Source organism: Schistocerca gregaria, chromosome 1, assembly GCF_023897955.1.
Source record: "Schistocerca gregaria isolate iqSchGreg1 chromosome 1, iqSchGreg1.2, whole genome shotgun sequence".
Taxonomy (NCBI): domain Eukaryota; kingdom Metazoa; phylum Arthropoda; class Insecta; order Orthoptera; family Acrididae; genus Schistocerca; species Schistocerca gregaria.
Window position 1 is genome coordinate 517,633,570 of NC_064920.1, and position 12,901 is coordinate 517,646,470.

General features: G+C 35.6%; 1 protein-coding gene across 1 annotated transcript in view; it reads right to left on the reverse strand.

Moving 5' to 3' along the window:
* LOC126354613 (ankyrin repeat domain-containing protein 29-like) overlaps window positions 1-12,901 on the reverse strand; it is a 571,227-nt gene that overhangs the window by 4,145 nt on the left and 554,181 nt on the right. The window contains exon 7 of the mRNA XM_050004375.1: window positions 10,538-10,633. Within this exon, the coding sequence (XP_049860332.1) occupies window positions 10,538-10,633 (96 nt within the window). The remainder of the gene's footprint in view (window positions 1-10,537; window positions 10,634-12,901) is intronic.

A 12,901-nucleotide genomic window follows, 5' to 3' on the forward strand; every position in this document is an offset into this window, starting at 1 on the left:
AACAAAGTTTATGTACCCTAATACCACCAATGCTTCAGAAACTGCAGGAATGCATGACTGCTGCTGTGACAGACAATGACTGTATCATGCTTGTGGACATGTGGACAGAACTGCACACAATGATTATTTGTAGAATGTACCTAAAACTTGGTGAGTGTATCTTTCATGTATCACTCATCTTTGTACATAGTATAATCATAAAGCTGATGAATCATTTAGGCTACCATGTGTAAATGGGGAAAGTTGTTAGCAAAAACCTCAAAAGTTTCTGACCAATTTACTCCAAATTTTTACGCACTAAAATAATAAACATTGAGAGGGACATAGGTAGTAAATCTTTTTGCAATAATAATAAGCAAGCCTCAAGGTCAGAAAGGGGGAACGAGGGGGTGGGGGTGAGTAGATGGACAGCGAGGTGGAGAGTTGGACTATGGACACGCACACACACATGGGCAGCGAGGAAGAGAGATGGACGATGGACTATACTTAGCAATTGTGAAGCACTGCCAGGTTCACTAGTAACTGATAAAATTATCTGATGCAGTCAGCTAGAAATAATGATCAAAAAGCTAAACAAGTGACCTTCTTAATAGATATTTTTCCCAACATTCAATTTGCAAAGCATCTGTAGTGAAAAGGTGGCCAAATATGAAGACCTGGCAGATGATATAAAAGCTATGTAGAAACTGAAGTCAGGGTACAAAGTCAGCCACCAAAATTACCACAAAAAAGAATGCAAAGAGCCTACAGAACTTAAAATTGCATCTTATACACTGTTGGGAGCTGCAGTATGCAACTGTACTAAAACCTGCATAATATAATGGAGGCTTTCACAGCTGGTATATATCCTTGGTAATATTGCTTTAAAGAGCATCAGGCTGTTATCTGAGGGCACAAAAACATGCATCAGACCAGGGGCTAATGCCCACAGACAATGTCACCAAGGATACATCTATAATAGTTTTTTGGATTCTCAGGAAAAAAATCATTAACTTAGCAATAACTCATTATTTTTAAACTATTGTTATTATATCAATACCATGTAAAATGAGTGAGCGAATAAATGATAAAGGTGATAGAAGTAGATGATATACAAGTGGATTACGAAGAAATTACCAACCATCTCTGTCATGCATACATTTCATACTCTCTTAAAAAGTATATGTTTTTATGTTCTAGGTGTCAAATTGAGGTAATATCATTTCCAAGTAGCCACATACACATAAAACCAAAACTAGAGAAACAATGCAAAAACATGATTACAAAACAGATAACATATCATTGTTTCTTTGGTTCATTTTTTATTTATTTGATCTGAAGAGAAATATGGTAAGGCATTGAACAGCTGAATGCCAGTGGCGAAAATTGGCAGCTAATTATAATGATGATTTGAAATTTAAAAATGAAGTTGAAGATATTAATTATCAGTAAATGATTAACTGATAATGGTTTTTTAATTGTGATGAAACTGAATTTTACGGAGGCTGCCATCAAGAACTCTTGCAGCCTGAGCTGAAACATCTGAACCTGGATACATGCTTAGAAACAAAAGAATTACTGTTCTTCCTCATAGTAATATTGCTGGGAACTTCAAAGCAAAATTGCCTTTGACACGTAAATAAAGAAGCTTATAACATTTAAAAATAAATGGTGGTTGGACAAAAATACATATACCCCATGAGTAGTGCATGCTTGAACATAAACACAGGTTGCACTGTTGTATTTGATCATGGAAAAAGGTGAGACACACAAGTTTTGTGCTCTTGTAAAGATAAGTGATTTAGACTCAAATAAAACTTAGTTAAATACCAATAACTAGTGAAATACATTTATTAGTGTTTTTCAAGTTTTGTGTATTATTTGAGAAAAAGCAAAAAGATCATAAAGTACAGTTATAGTTGTATTTTTGTTTATGTTGCAGCACAGTAAGCTTAAAGAATCTCATTCAACTGTTCATTATTTTCTTTGTAGCAAATTAAGTACAGTGTATCCCCCATTGTCCTAATCATTATTTGCAAAACACACTATAAATTTAATTTTCTGGATACAGAAACTTCGCACATAGCTTTGTTTCCATAAAGTTGCAAGTAAGCCTGATTTTAGTAAACATGTTTTCTTGTTTTTCAGTAATTTAATTGACTTATTCTCACAAATGTATTATTTTTACCATGGATGAAAAGTTTCTGACTTCCTGTAGAATTGATAATTCTGTGGTTTGTCATGATGGATGCAGCAGTTTTCTTTTCTTTTCTCGTTAGGGTGATTGTAGTGGCATGGAAACTGCAAAAGTGAATCAGACTCGTCAGTGATTCTTTAAGATATGTAGTAGAGATAGGAAGATCGTGGAATGGGAGGGAAAAATTGCTACCCTTCAGGCTGAGATAAATCAGACAGGGTAAAGAGAGGTGGGAAATGGCAATAGGTAATAGAAGGAATAGGCTGAGAACTTTGTTAGATAGATTTAAGGTGAAAGTAAATAGTAAATTTGGCCTGTTGCTTCAGTTAGAAACTGATGAGCCTCAGGCAGAGGTAGGTGTAGGCAAGGCACAACAAACTTAAATAGAAAAGTGAGTAAGAATTGTGGTAAGTCAGGAAAGAGAAAGAAAATTTTGTTGTTACGTAGTTCTCATGCAAGAAGTGCAGGCCAACTTCTGCAGATGAATTAGGATCAGAATACCAGGTCACAATTCTCCCCCCCCCCCCCCCCCCCCAAACTAAACTAGAGCTGGTCTGGGTCAAGTGACACAAGATTTAGGTTCACTCAGTAAAGATTTTACCAAAGAAGACACTGATGTCATTGCGATTGGCCAGGAAAACGCTATTGACAGAGATTCTGGGTACAATATACAATATGACTGGGTAAAGACTGCATCTGCATCAAGACATACCAGTGTGAAATTTGCGTCTGTTCCGAGATGCCATGACTGACCTCATCTGAACTCTTCTATCAGGAGAGATAATTTGGAATTGGAATTGCTGCTTGGGTCACATGCTTGTGGTTCCTCTCAATAGGTGAGATTATATTAGGCATGGCCTACACCTCAACAGGAAAGGGAAGGGTAAACTGGCTGGACTAACAGCAGTAAATTAAGGGGGGGGGGGGGGGGCATCGCCATGAGTGATAGAATACCAGTGGTTACAGGTGTTGGGAAAGCACAATTTTTAGGACATGTAGCATAAAAAAAGCCAAGTTCTAAGAGAAGTCATGATTGAAACAAACATTCAGTTTGAGAAAGAAACTATAGAACTTAATTCTGGAACACTGATCAGCAAACATAGATGTTGGTCAAAAATTTTCACCAATTAGTAGAAATTTTATTTCCACCCACTGTGATCTTAGTCAATGTAACATGCCAACTATCTTTAGTACATCAAAGTATTGAGGGATAAGAAGTAAAACTAATGAACTATTTATCTGCACTGATGAATTAAGTCATCTAAGTCAGTTGACATAATTCACCTCTCTGAACATCATATGACCACTATATATGTTAAGGTTGCAGGATTTAGATTAGCTTCTCATTTTTGTAGTGGAGAAATGGAGGATGGAGGAGTTGCGGCATTCATCAAGAACTGACATAAATTTAATAAGATATAAATTCTTAAGCTTGCCTAGAACAGCATATGGAGGCATGTGCAACAGAAGTAGAATTTCACAATAAATTACAATGATAGTAAGGTGGTTGCTGGTGATTTTAATGCACATTTCCTTGAAAACCCTTCTGGTAAGAACTTATTACACTCTGTAGGATTGTCATTCAACTTGATTCGTATTGTTAACTTTGTTAACTTTCCAACTAGGATAGTTAAGGCCTCAAAGATGACCACTGATTATATCATAATAGAAATGTTACTGAACAAAATTATATTATAAAACCAATAATAATTAGTGTCTCAGATAATGACATGCAGCTCCGTTAGTTAAATGTTAATACTGATCAGATATAAAATCTACTAAATCTGAGTTCAAGATGGTAGTCAGTAAGTCAAAAATTGATTATTGTAGGAAACTCTTCAAAGAGATGAACTAGAGTGATTTGTATAATGCTTACAGCATAAATAAGAAATACAAACTTATATTAATAATATCCTTAATTTATTTGAAAATTATTCTCCCAAACCTAACCCAGATTTTACCTTAGTCCACACAAAAGCCATGGAAACTATGTTTATCAGAGAGAAACAGCTCTGATGTAAGTGATATAGATCATTACAAACATCATGCAAAATATTGAAGATAGTAATACAGACATCAAAACAAATGCATTATCAGAAAAGGTTACTCACACCCGATAACAAAATAGAGGGAATATGGGATATAGTGAAGGAAGACACTTGGTAGAATGAGAGATGAAGAGGAGCACATAGCATTAAGAGTAAATAACACATGATAAGAGATGTGTGCAGTGTTGCTGAACTTTTCAATTAGCACTTCATAACTGTTACTGAAAGGATGAGGTAGTCATGTTCAGTAAATGCTTCCAAGGGATGTCTCAGACCAGGCACTACAATAAAAATGAGTATGATCCTCACAGTAACAGTAGAAGTAATTTCCACAACAAAATCCTTAAAATCAAAAAAATTCTAGTGGCTATGGCAATATATCAATGGAGTTGATTAAACAGTTTGCCTCCGAGTTTAGTGACATTTAAGTTATTTGTGTAATCAACCAGTGGAATATTTCCTGAATGGCTGAAATTGCTTAAGTTAAGGCTTTTTGTAAGAAGAGAGATAAAGAAATACCATCAAATCACCATCCAATTTCACTCTGCCCGCATTCTCCAAAATTTTAGAAAAGATAATACACATTGATCTCGTAACCATCTGACCACAAATGAAATATTATCCAAGTCACAATTTGGATTTCTAAAGGGTTTCTATATTGAGAAGGCTATCTACACATACAGTGAGAATGTACTTAATTCATTAGACAATAAATTACAGGCTACTGGTATATTTCATGATCTGTCAAAAGCATTTGACTGCTTAAATCATAATAGCCTTTTAAGTACAGTAAAACCCCTCTAATCCGTCACCTTCGGGACCGGGACCATGGTCGAAACAAAAAAAAGGTCGGATTAACGGAAAAATCTAATATTTATTGCAAAAAAATATAAAAGACATTTAGAAACAAAATTAAACGATTTAAGAACTAAAAGACATCTACAGTAATATAAAAATATGTATTTTACACAGTGTTAAACAATGTATTAACTAAAAAAAGTCTACACACACTGAATATGTATTGGTTTTAAAAGGAAAAACGACAAACAACTAACAGTACTGTACTGTACTTAATAACATATAAACGATATATACTGTAAACTAAAAAATGTTTATAGCATTGTATATAAAAAAGAAATTTTTTACAAAGAAATAAACTACTGTATGTATAAACTAAGAAATGATTATACTGTAAGCATTGTTTTTACAGTAAAAACAAAAACAAATTACTTTGGAAAAAAGTCAGTGATACATTTTTGTTATTCTAGATTTAGCTGTAGTGTCCCTCCATTTTTTTTATCCACAAAACGTCCATTGGAACTGAAGTTGGTTTCTGCTCGATGTATTGAAGGGCAATGTCAAAAGCGTTTTTTGCATCGTTGTGTCAAATGTGGGTGGGGGGGGGTTTGTCTTCACCGTCCGATCCTCATTCACAGTTTCCTGGCTAACAGCGGCAACAGTCTGGTCGTCAATTGAGCTCTTCAAAAGTGCAACTGTCTTTGTCACATTTGTTGATCCACTCTTCAATTTCATTGGCAGTGACATTCGGCTCAGAGTTTGTAGATCTTTAACAATTTCCAGTGCGTCGTTGTTTTGCTCATCTTCGGTATACTAATTTTCAGTCATAACTTGTGGCCAAAACTTACTCCACGATTTCTGCACTGTGTCAGGTTTCAGTTCATCCCATGCTGCAGCGATTGTGTAGGTAGCATCTTTGATGTTCAGGGATTTTATTGCCTGAAATAAGTTATGACATCCTTCAGATTTTTACAAGATTGAGTTGATATACTTTCTGCGATATCGCCTTTTTAACCATTCGATAACGCCCTGATCCATTGGTTGGATAAGTGAGGTCACATTAGGAGGCAGAAAGAGAGCTTTTATGTTCCTTTTCATCAAATCTTCCTTAGATGGATGTGATGGTGCGTTATCCAACAGCAGTAGAGCACGAACAGGCAGATTTTTTTTGCTTTAAGTCTAATTCGACCGATGGTACAAGCTCGTTGAAAAACCAGGGATTAAGAGGTTACAGTCCATCCAAGCAGATTTTTAATTGCGGTAATAAATCGGAAAGGAAGATAAGTTTATATTTTTGAATGCCCTTGGCTGCTTAGATTTGCCAATGACCAATGAGGGGAGCTTGTGGGTACCACCTGCGTTGCTACAAGGAATGACTGTTACTCTATCTTTTATAAGTTTCGTTCCTACCAGGGATTCATTTAAAGCTGCGAGCATTTTTGTTGGCAACATTTTAAAGTTCAGCACTGTCTCGTCGATGTTATACGCTTGACAGGGAAACAGTTCATTTTCTTCTACAATTCCTTGAAACTTAACAAAAAAACTCTTTAGCAGCTGCGGCATCGGCAGACAGTTTTTCACCGGAAATAGAAACAAATCAGACACTATGATGAGTTTTCCAACGATCAATCCAGCCTACACTGGCAACAAATTTACTTTCAGGTTCCAGTTTTTTGTACAAAACTATCGCTTATTCTTTGAGAATTGGCCCAGATATTGGAGTTACTTTCCTTCTTTCTTGACAAAATCACATCCACAGTGCATTGTCAAGCAGTTCAAGTTTAGACTTTTTTAATGTTTTGCAATCCTTCAGAGTGTTTTCACCATCAATCATCACTGTATAGGATTGAATATCTTTCTGATTCTTCTTCCAATCCTTAATTGTCGTAACACCTACATTCAGTTCCTTTGCAATTTTTTTGAGCGGTTCTCCTTCGTCCAGTCTTTGTAGCACTGCTAATTTTTCATTTAGTGAAAGAGTTAGCTATTTACTTTTGAATTCAGACATGTTGAAAAACAGACAACTGTACACACAATGAATATACAGTAATAAGTACTGTAGAGAACACGGAATAGTAAACAACGACGTTTTTTAATCCCAACAAAGGATTAAACAGCACAATAACATGCAGTACTTTTCAATATGAACAGCGATAGACACCGCAACAATGGCCCGACAGGCGTCCAGTCAGTGACAAGTCGACAGAGGCTCGCGAGCCTCAGCATGGTCAGACTAACCGGAGTGTCGGACCATCCAAGGTCGGATTAGAGGGGTTCTACTGTAAATTAGAATATTACAGCTTAACAGAAAATGCTGCAAAATGGTTCAAATCCTAATCTCTGACAGAAAACAAAGGGTGTCCATAGGAAAGAGATATGTATTAAGCTATCAGGTATCATCCAAGTGGGAATCATCTTAGAGCCCCAAGGATCCATCTTAAAGCTCTTGCTTTTTCTTGTGTGTATCAATGAACTTTCATCAGTAAAATTACCAGATGCCAATATCATTTTGTTTGCAGGTTTTATCAGTGGAATATTTCCTGAATGGCTGAAATTGCCAAAGTTAAGCCTTTTTATACGAAGGGAAATAAAGAAATACCATCAAATCAACATCCAGTTTCACTTTTGCTCACATTCTCAATAATTTTAGAATAGATAATATACAGCTGACCTTGTAACCATATGATCACAAATAAAATATTATCCAAGTCACAATTTGGATTTTTAAAGTTCGAAAAAACATACTACATGCACTTCAGAATCTGTAAAAGGTTTCCTGCCTGTATATGCCTAAAATATTATGACAAGCAGATAGAAGACATTGACAGTGCCTAAACAAATCTCTTATTTCCTGTGCAAATTTTGTCAGACACAGTTGATATGGCAATAAAGAAGCTAGTGTACTGTGCTTTCATTTTGTAATGTCTTATGGGATTATTTTCTGGGGTAACTCACCAAGCTAAACTAAAGTTTCCCAAGCCCAAGAATGTGCAATTTACAGTAAATTATCTGTATTGTGAACTCAAGAATATCCTGCAGAGGTCAGTTTAAGAAATTGGGGATACTAACTACTGCTTCTGAATATATTTATTCCTTAATGAAACATATCATTAACAATATACCTTTTGCCAAACCAACAGCTCAGTTCAAGGAATCAACACTAGAAATAAAAATAACCTTCACAAAGATTTAAATTCACTTGCTTTGGTTCAGAAAGGTGTCCATTAGTCAGCAATACATATTATCATTAAAATTCTAGCATCCATAAAGAGTTGAACTAATAATGTTGTTCAGTTTGCAAATATTCTAAAGGGTTTACTGGTGGCCAACTCCTAATCCACTGATGAATTTCTTAGTAGAACTAAATGATGTGTTATGTTATTAATAATATCACATAATGTGAATATTGCATATAGTTTGACTTCTGTACAAATGCTGTGCAGTAATGCAATCACTGGAAATAAGTGTCATAAAATGTTTTGTATTTGATTATGCATGACCAGAATTGATTAAGAGAAGGTAAATTAGCATATCTATTCTCATTTTGTAAATACCTATTGAGTTTTCTCTTTTTCTGACATATTACACATCCCAGAGGATCTCCTCACTATGAATAACTTGGAAGGAAAAGCTCATCCAACCCAATCTAATCAAATCAAATCTAATCTCTGTGCACTGCCCTCAATATGCTGTGCATCACTTGTGGTCAGAATAGTGTTCTGTGTGTTTGGGAGTGCATGATGCCAGAGCTAAAGGAATTGGAAAGTTGTTGGTGCTCATGTGGAGGGTGCTTCAGTAACCAAGGGGGATTATAGCTAATAGTTTTGGTGTTTCAAGAGACAAAATATCGAAAATTTATATCGCATACAGTGAAAGTAGAAACACATCTTCCGTTAAGTAACAACAGTTGTTTGCTAAGAGGAGTTTTATTAGACACTGTTGCCACCTTCTGACCAAGTTCACATCCCAAGAGAAATGTGGTGGGGATTTGGCGATGATTTGGGCAGTCATGTTGTTGTATTCCATGGGCCCCATAAAATGAAATGAAATGATCGTATGGCATTTACTGGCCGGGATACCCCCTTTGGTGTTCGGCCGCCATATTGCAAGTCTTTTTAGTTGACGCCACTTCGGCGACTTGCATGTCAATGATGATGAAAATGATGAAGTACACACAACACCCAGTCCCCTGCCAGGAATGAAACCCTGGGCCCCCTTGCATGGTAGGTGGTAACGTTACTGCTGCGCTATGGATTCTGCAAAGTCACATTAGGTGACTGTTTTGGCTGATCAGGTCCATCCCATGATTCTATGTCTGTTCACCAATGGTAATGCTGTGTTCCAAGAAAACACAGCCCCTATTCCCACAGCTTGCTTCATTCTAGACTGGTTCTGTGAGCATGAGAATGAACTGTCAAGTATACCCTAGTCGCAAATCACTAGATCTTGATATTATTGCGTCTCTGTGGTCTGTGTTGGAGAAAAGGGAGCATGATCACCATCCACCTGCATTATCATTACCTGTTCATGCCACTTCTGTAACTGAAGGATGGCATAAAAGTCCAATGAAAACCATACAGTATGTTTATTTTATCTATTTTGAAATTACTGAAAGGTGTTTTGAATTCCAATAGTTTCCTACACCATATTAGGCATGGCAATGTATTGTGTTTTTGGTGTTTCCGCACTTTTGTCTACCCCTGTATCTGTTAATACATGTTCAGTACATTATGCAATCCAGAAATCCAAATTTCTGTCACCACATTTGAGGACTGGTTTTTATTTAGATTTTAACATTTGCAGAGAAGTTTCCAGTTTTGAATAATATACCAAGAGAAGGTCGTCTTCTATTGGATAGCACCCCAAGAGAAAGCCTTTCTACTACTATTAAAATTATCATCACTGTGCCTGCCTGTGGGCTAAGGTATGCTGGAAATACTGAAGAGAAAAAAGTCTATGACAATTTCTTACATCCTTATAAAGGCAATGGACAGTGACAAGAACATGACAGAAAAGTTAAAAGCAGTCAACCTCAGGGAAGCAGTGTTCTGTGAACAAGCAGACACAGTGAAGTTTTCTTTCTTATAGCATCAATGCTACATGTATAATTAAATTCAGTCAGAAATAATTGAAAAGATACCATCATTCTACTAATTACAATGTACACAACCTTCCTTGTTTTACTCTATTTTTCAACTTATTTTGTTGTATCTGATTCTTTACCCCTCTCTCTCTCTCTCTCTCTCTCTCTCTCTCTCTCTCTCTCTCTCTCTCTCTCTCTCTCTCTCTGTGTTTGTGTGTGTGTGTGTGGGGGGGGGGGGGGGGGGGGCACAGCACATAAGTGCATACGTACGTGTTTATAAACACATATATGTATTTAGACACATGTGTATAATAAAAGCCCATCACAATATTGTTTAACTGGTAATATCTCTTGTCAAAATTTTTGACCAAAATATCATTTGTGTATTTGACTACAACAGAAAATAGACTTTTTTATTATCAATGTACTTACAGGAAGAAGGCCAAGATTTGGTTTGAATTTAAGGAGTTCTTCTATTACAGCTGTATGGCCCTTATGAGCAGCTTTGAACAATGGTGTAGCTCCATCCTGAAATCAATATGACAATAAATATGTAAATTATCTTCTTGTAGCAGACTACACTAAATTTAAATGTAAAAACACTAATTAGTGACACTGTCACATTTATTTTAAGATTTCATATGATCATAGACTTGTTAGAGACTTTATGGTAACAACAAAATGAAGTCAACTTGGGAGGTGATAAATAAAAATATAGGTAGACACAAAAGAAAAGATAACAACTTTGTCATTAAAAGTGGGGGTAAAACTGTTAAGGACCCATTTCAGATTGCCAACAAACATTTCACAAATACAGACATAAATTTAATTAAAACTAAATGCAATTCCAACAGCAAGGTAAAAATCCCCATGAATGGCATGACAATGTTCCTTTATCCAGTAACTGAATCAGAGGTACTACATGCTATAAATAAGTTAAAAAATAAAATGTCATGTGGGTGTGATAGGATTCCTGACAAAGTCATTAAGCAAAGTGCAAGAAACAAAGCCTCAAATCTCACTGAAATTATAAATGAATCCTTTAAGACAGGGGTGTTTCCATCAAAACTTAAAAATGTCAACTATAAAGCCACTTTACAAGAACAGTGATAAATATGATGTTAGTAACTTCAGGAGTTTATCAATGTTGTCAGGTTTCTCAAAAATAATAGAAAGGATAATGTATCATAGACTATACAAATTTCTTATGAAGAATAGAATATTGGTTAATGCACAAAATGGTTTCTGTAAAAAGAAATCAACGAAACAGCTATCTTCAATTTTTTGCAACTTGTTCTAAATTCCAAACATAGAAAGGAATTAAATTGTGGATTGTTTTTAGACTTATCAAAGGCCTTTGATGTCATCGACCATAAGTTACTGCTTAGGAAGTTATATGCCTATGGGATACGTGGAGTTGCCCACAAATGGTTTGAATCATACCTGTCGGACAGGTATCAGAAGGGGGAGATAAGCCATGCAGATAGGACATATTCATCAAGATTCGAGAGAGTTTTGTATGAAGTACCCCAGGGATCTGTATTAGGCCCAGGACCATTACTGTTTTTAATATTTATCAATGACCTACCAAGTCAACTATCTGAAGCAGAGGCAGTACTGTTTGCTGACGATACAAGTTTGTTCGTTAAAGCAAATAGTGAAGCTGACTTACAGGAAAAAGTCACATTAGCAACAGATGAAGCAGACAGATGGTTTAATGAAAACAGACTCATTGTGAATGCCAAAAAAACAACGTTGATCAACTTCAGACATATTACAAATAAAATAAAAACTAACCTCACAGTAGAATTGGGTAAGTGTAAGATTGAACAAGCATCATACACTAAATTCTTGGGAGTATGGTTCGATGAACACTTAAGATGCGAAAAGCATGTAATATCACTGAACAAAAAATTACGTCAAACATGTTATATACTTAATGATTATGTAAATAAAATAGAAAGAAACTTCCACATGGGAAAAATATATTAAAAACAAAGATTCCAAGACTTACCAAGCGGGAAAGTGCCGGTAGATAGGCACAATAAATAAAACACAGAAACACACACGCAGAATTTCTAGCTTTCGCAACCGACGGTTGCTTCTTCAGGAAAGAGGGATTGGAATGACTCCTTACCCTCTCCCTTAAAACCCACATCCTTTCGTCTTTCCCTCTCCTTCCCTCTTTCCTGAAGAAGCAACCGTCAGTTGCGAAAGCTAGAAATTCTGTGTGTGTGTGTGTTTGTGTGTTTTATTTATTGTGCCTATCTATCGGCACTTTCCTGCTTGGTAAGTCTTGGAATCTTTGTTTTTAATATATGTTATATACTTAGAATGCTTAAAAGCTCATGTAATATTAAAACAATGTTATGTGTTTATTTATCTTATTAAGATACGGTGTACAGTTTTGGGAGGACAACAGTCTAACAAAACATTCATTTAGGCTACAAAATAAGGCACTCAGAATAATAAAAGGTATAGGATATAGAGACTCTTGTAGGCATGCTTTCAAAGAATTAAAAATCATCCTTATACATATATGAAAGCATATGTTTCTCAAAAGAACATGAGGAATTTTCTACATTAAACAGAGAATTTTACAACCACATAACAAGGAATAGGAATGATTTCCACAGAGAAATTCATAAAACTGCTATGTATCACAAAAGTGCACTATACCAACCCAAATTCCTCTACAGTGCTCTCCCCAAAGAACTAAAAATAATACCAAAACTGCACATATTTAAAAGAGAATTAAAAAACATGTTACTGAACAGTAGTTTTTACAGTACTCAA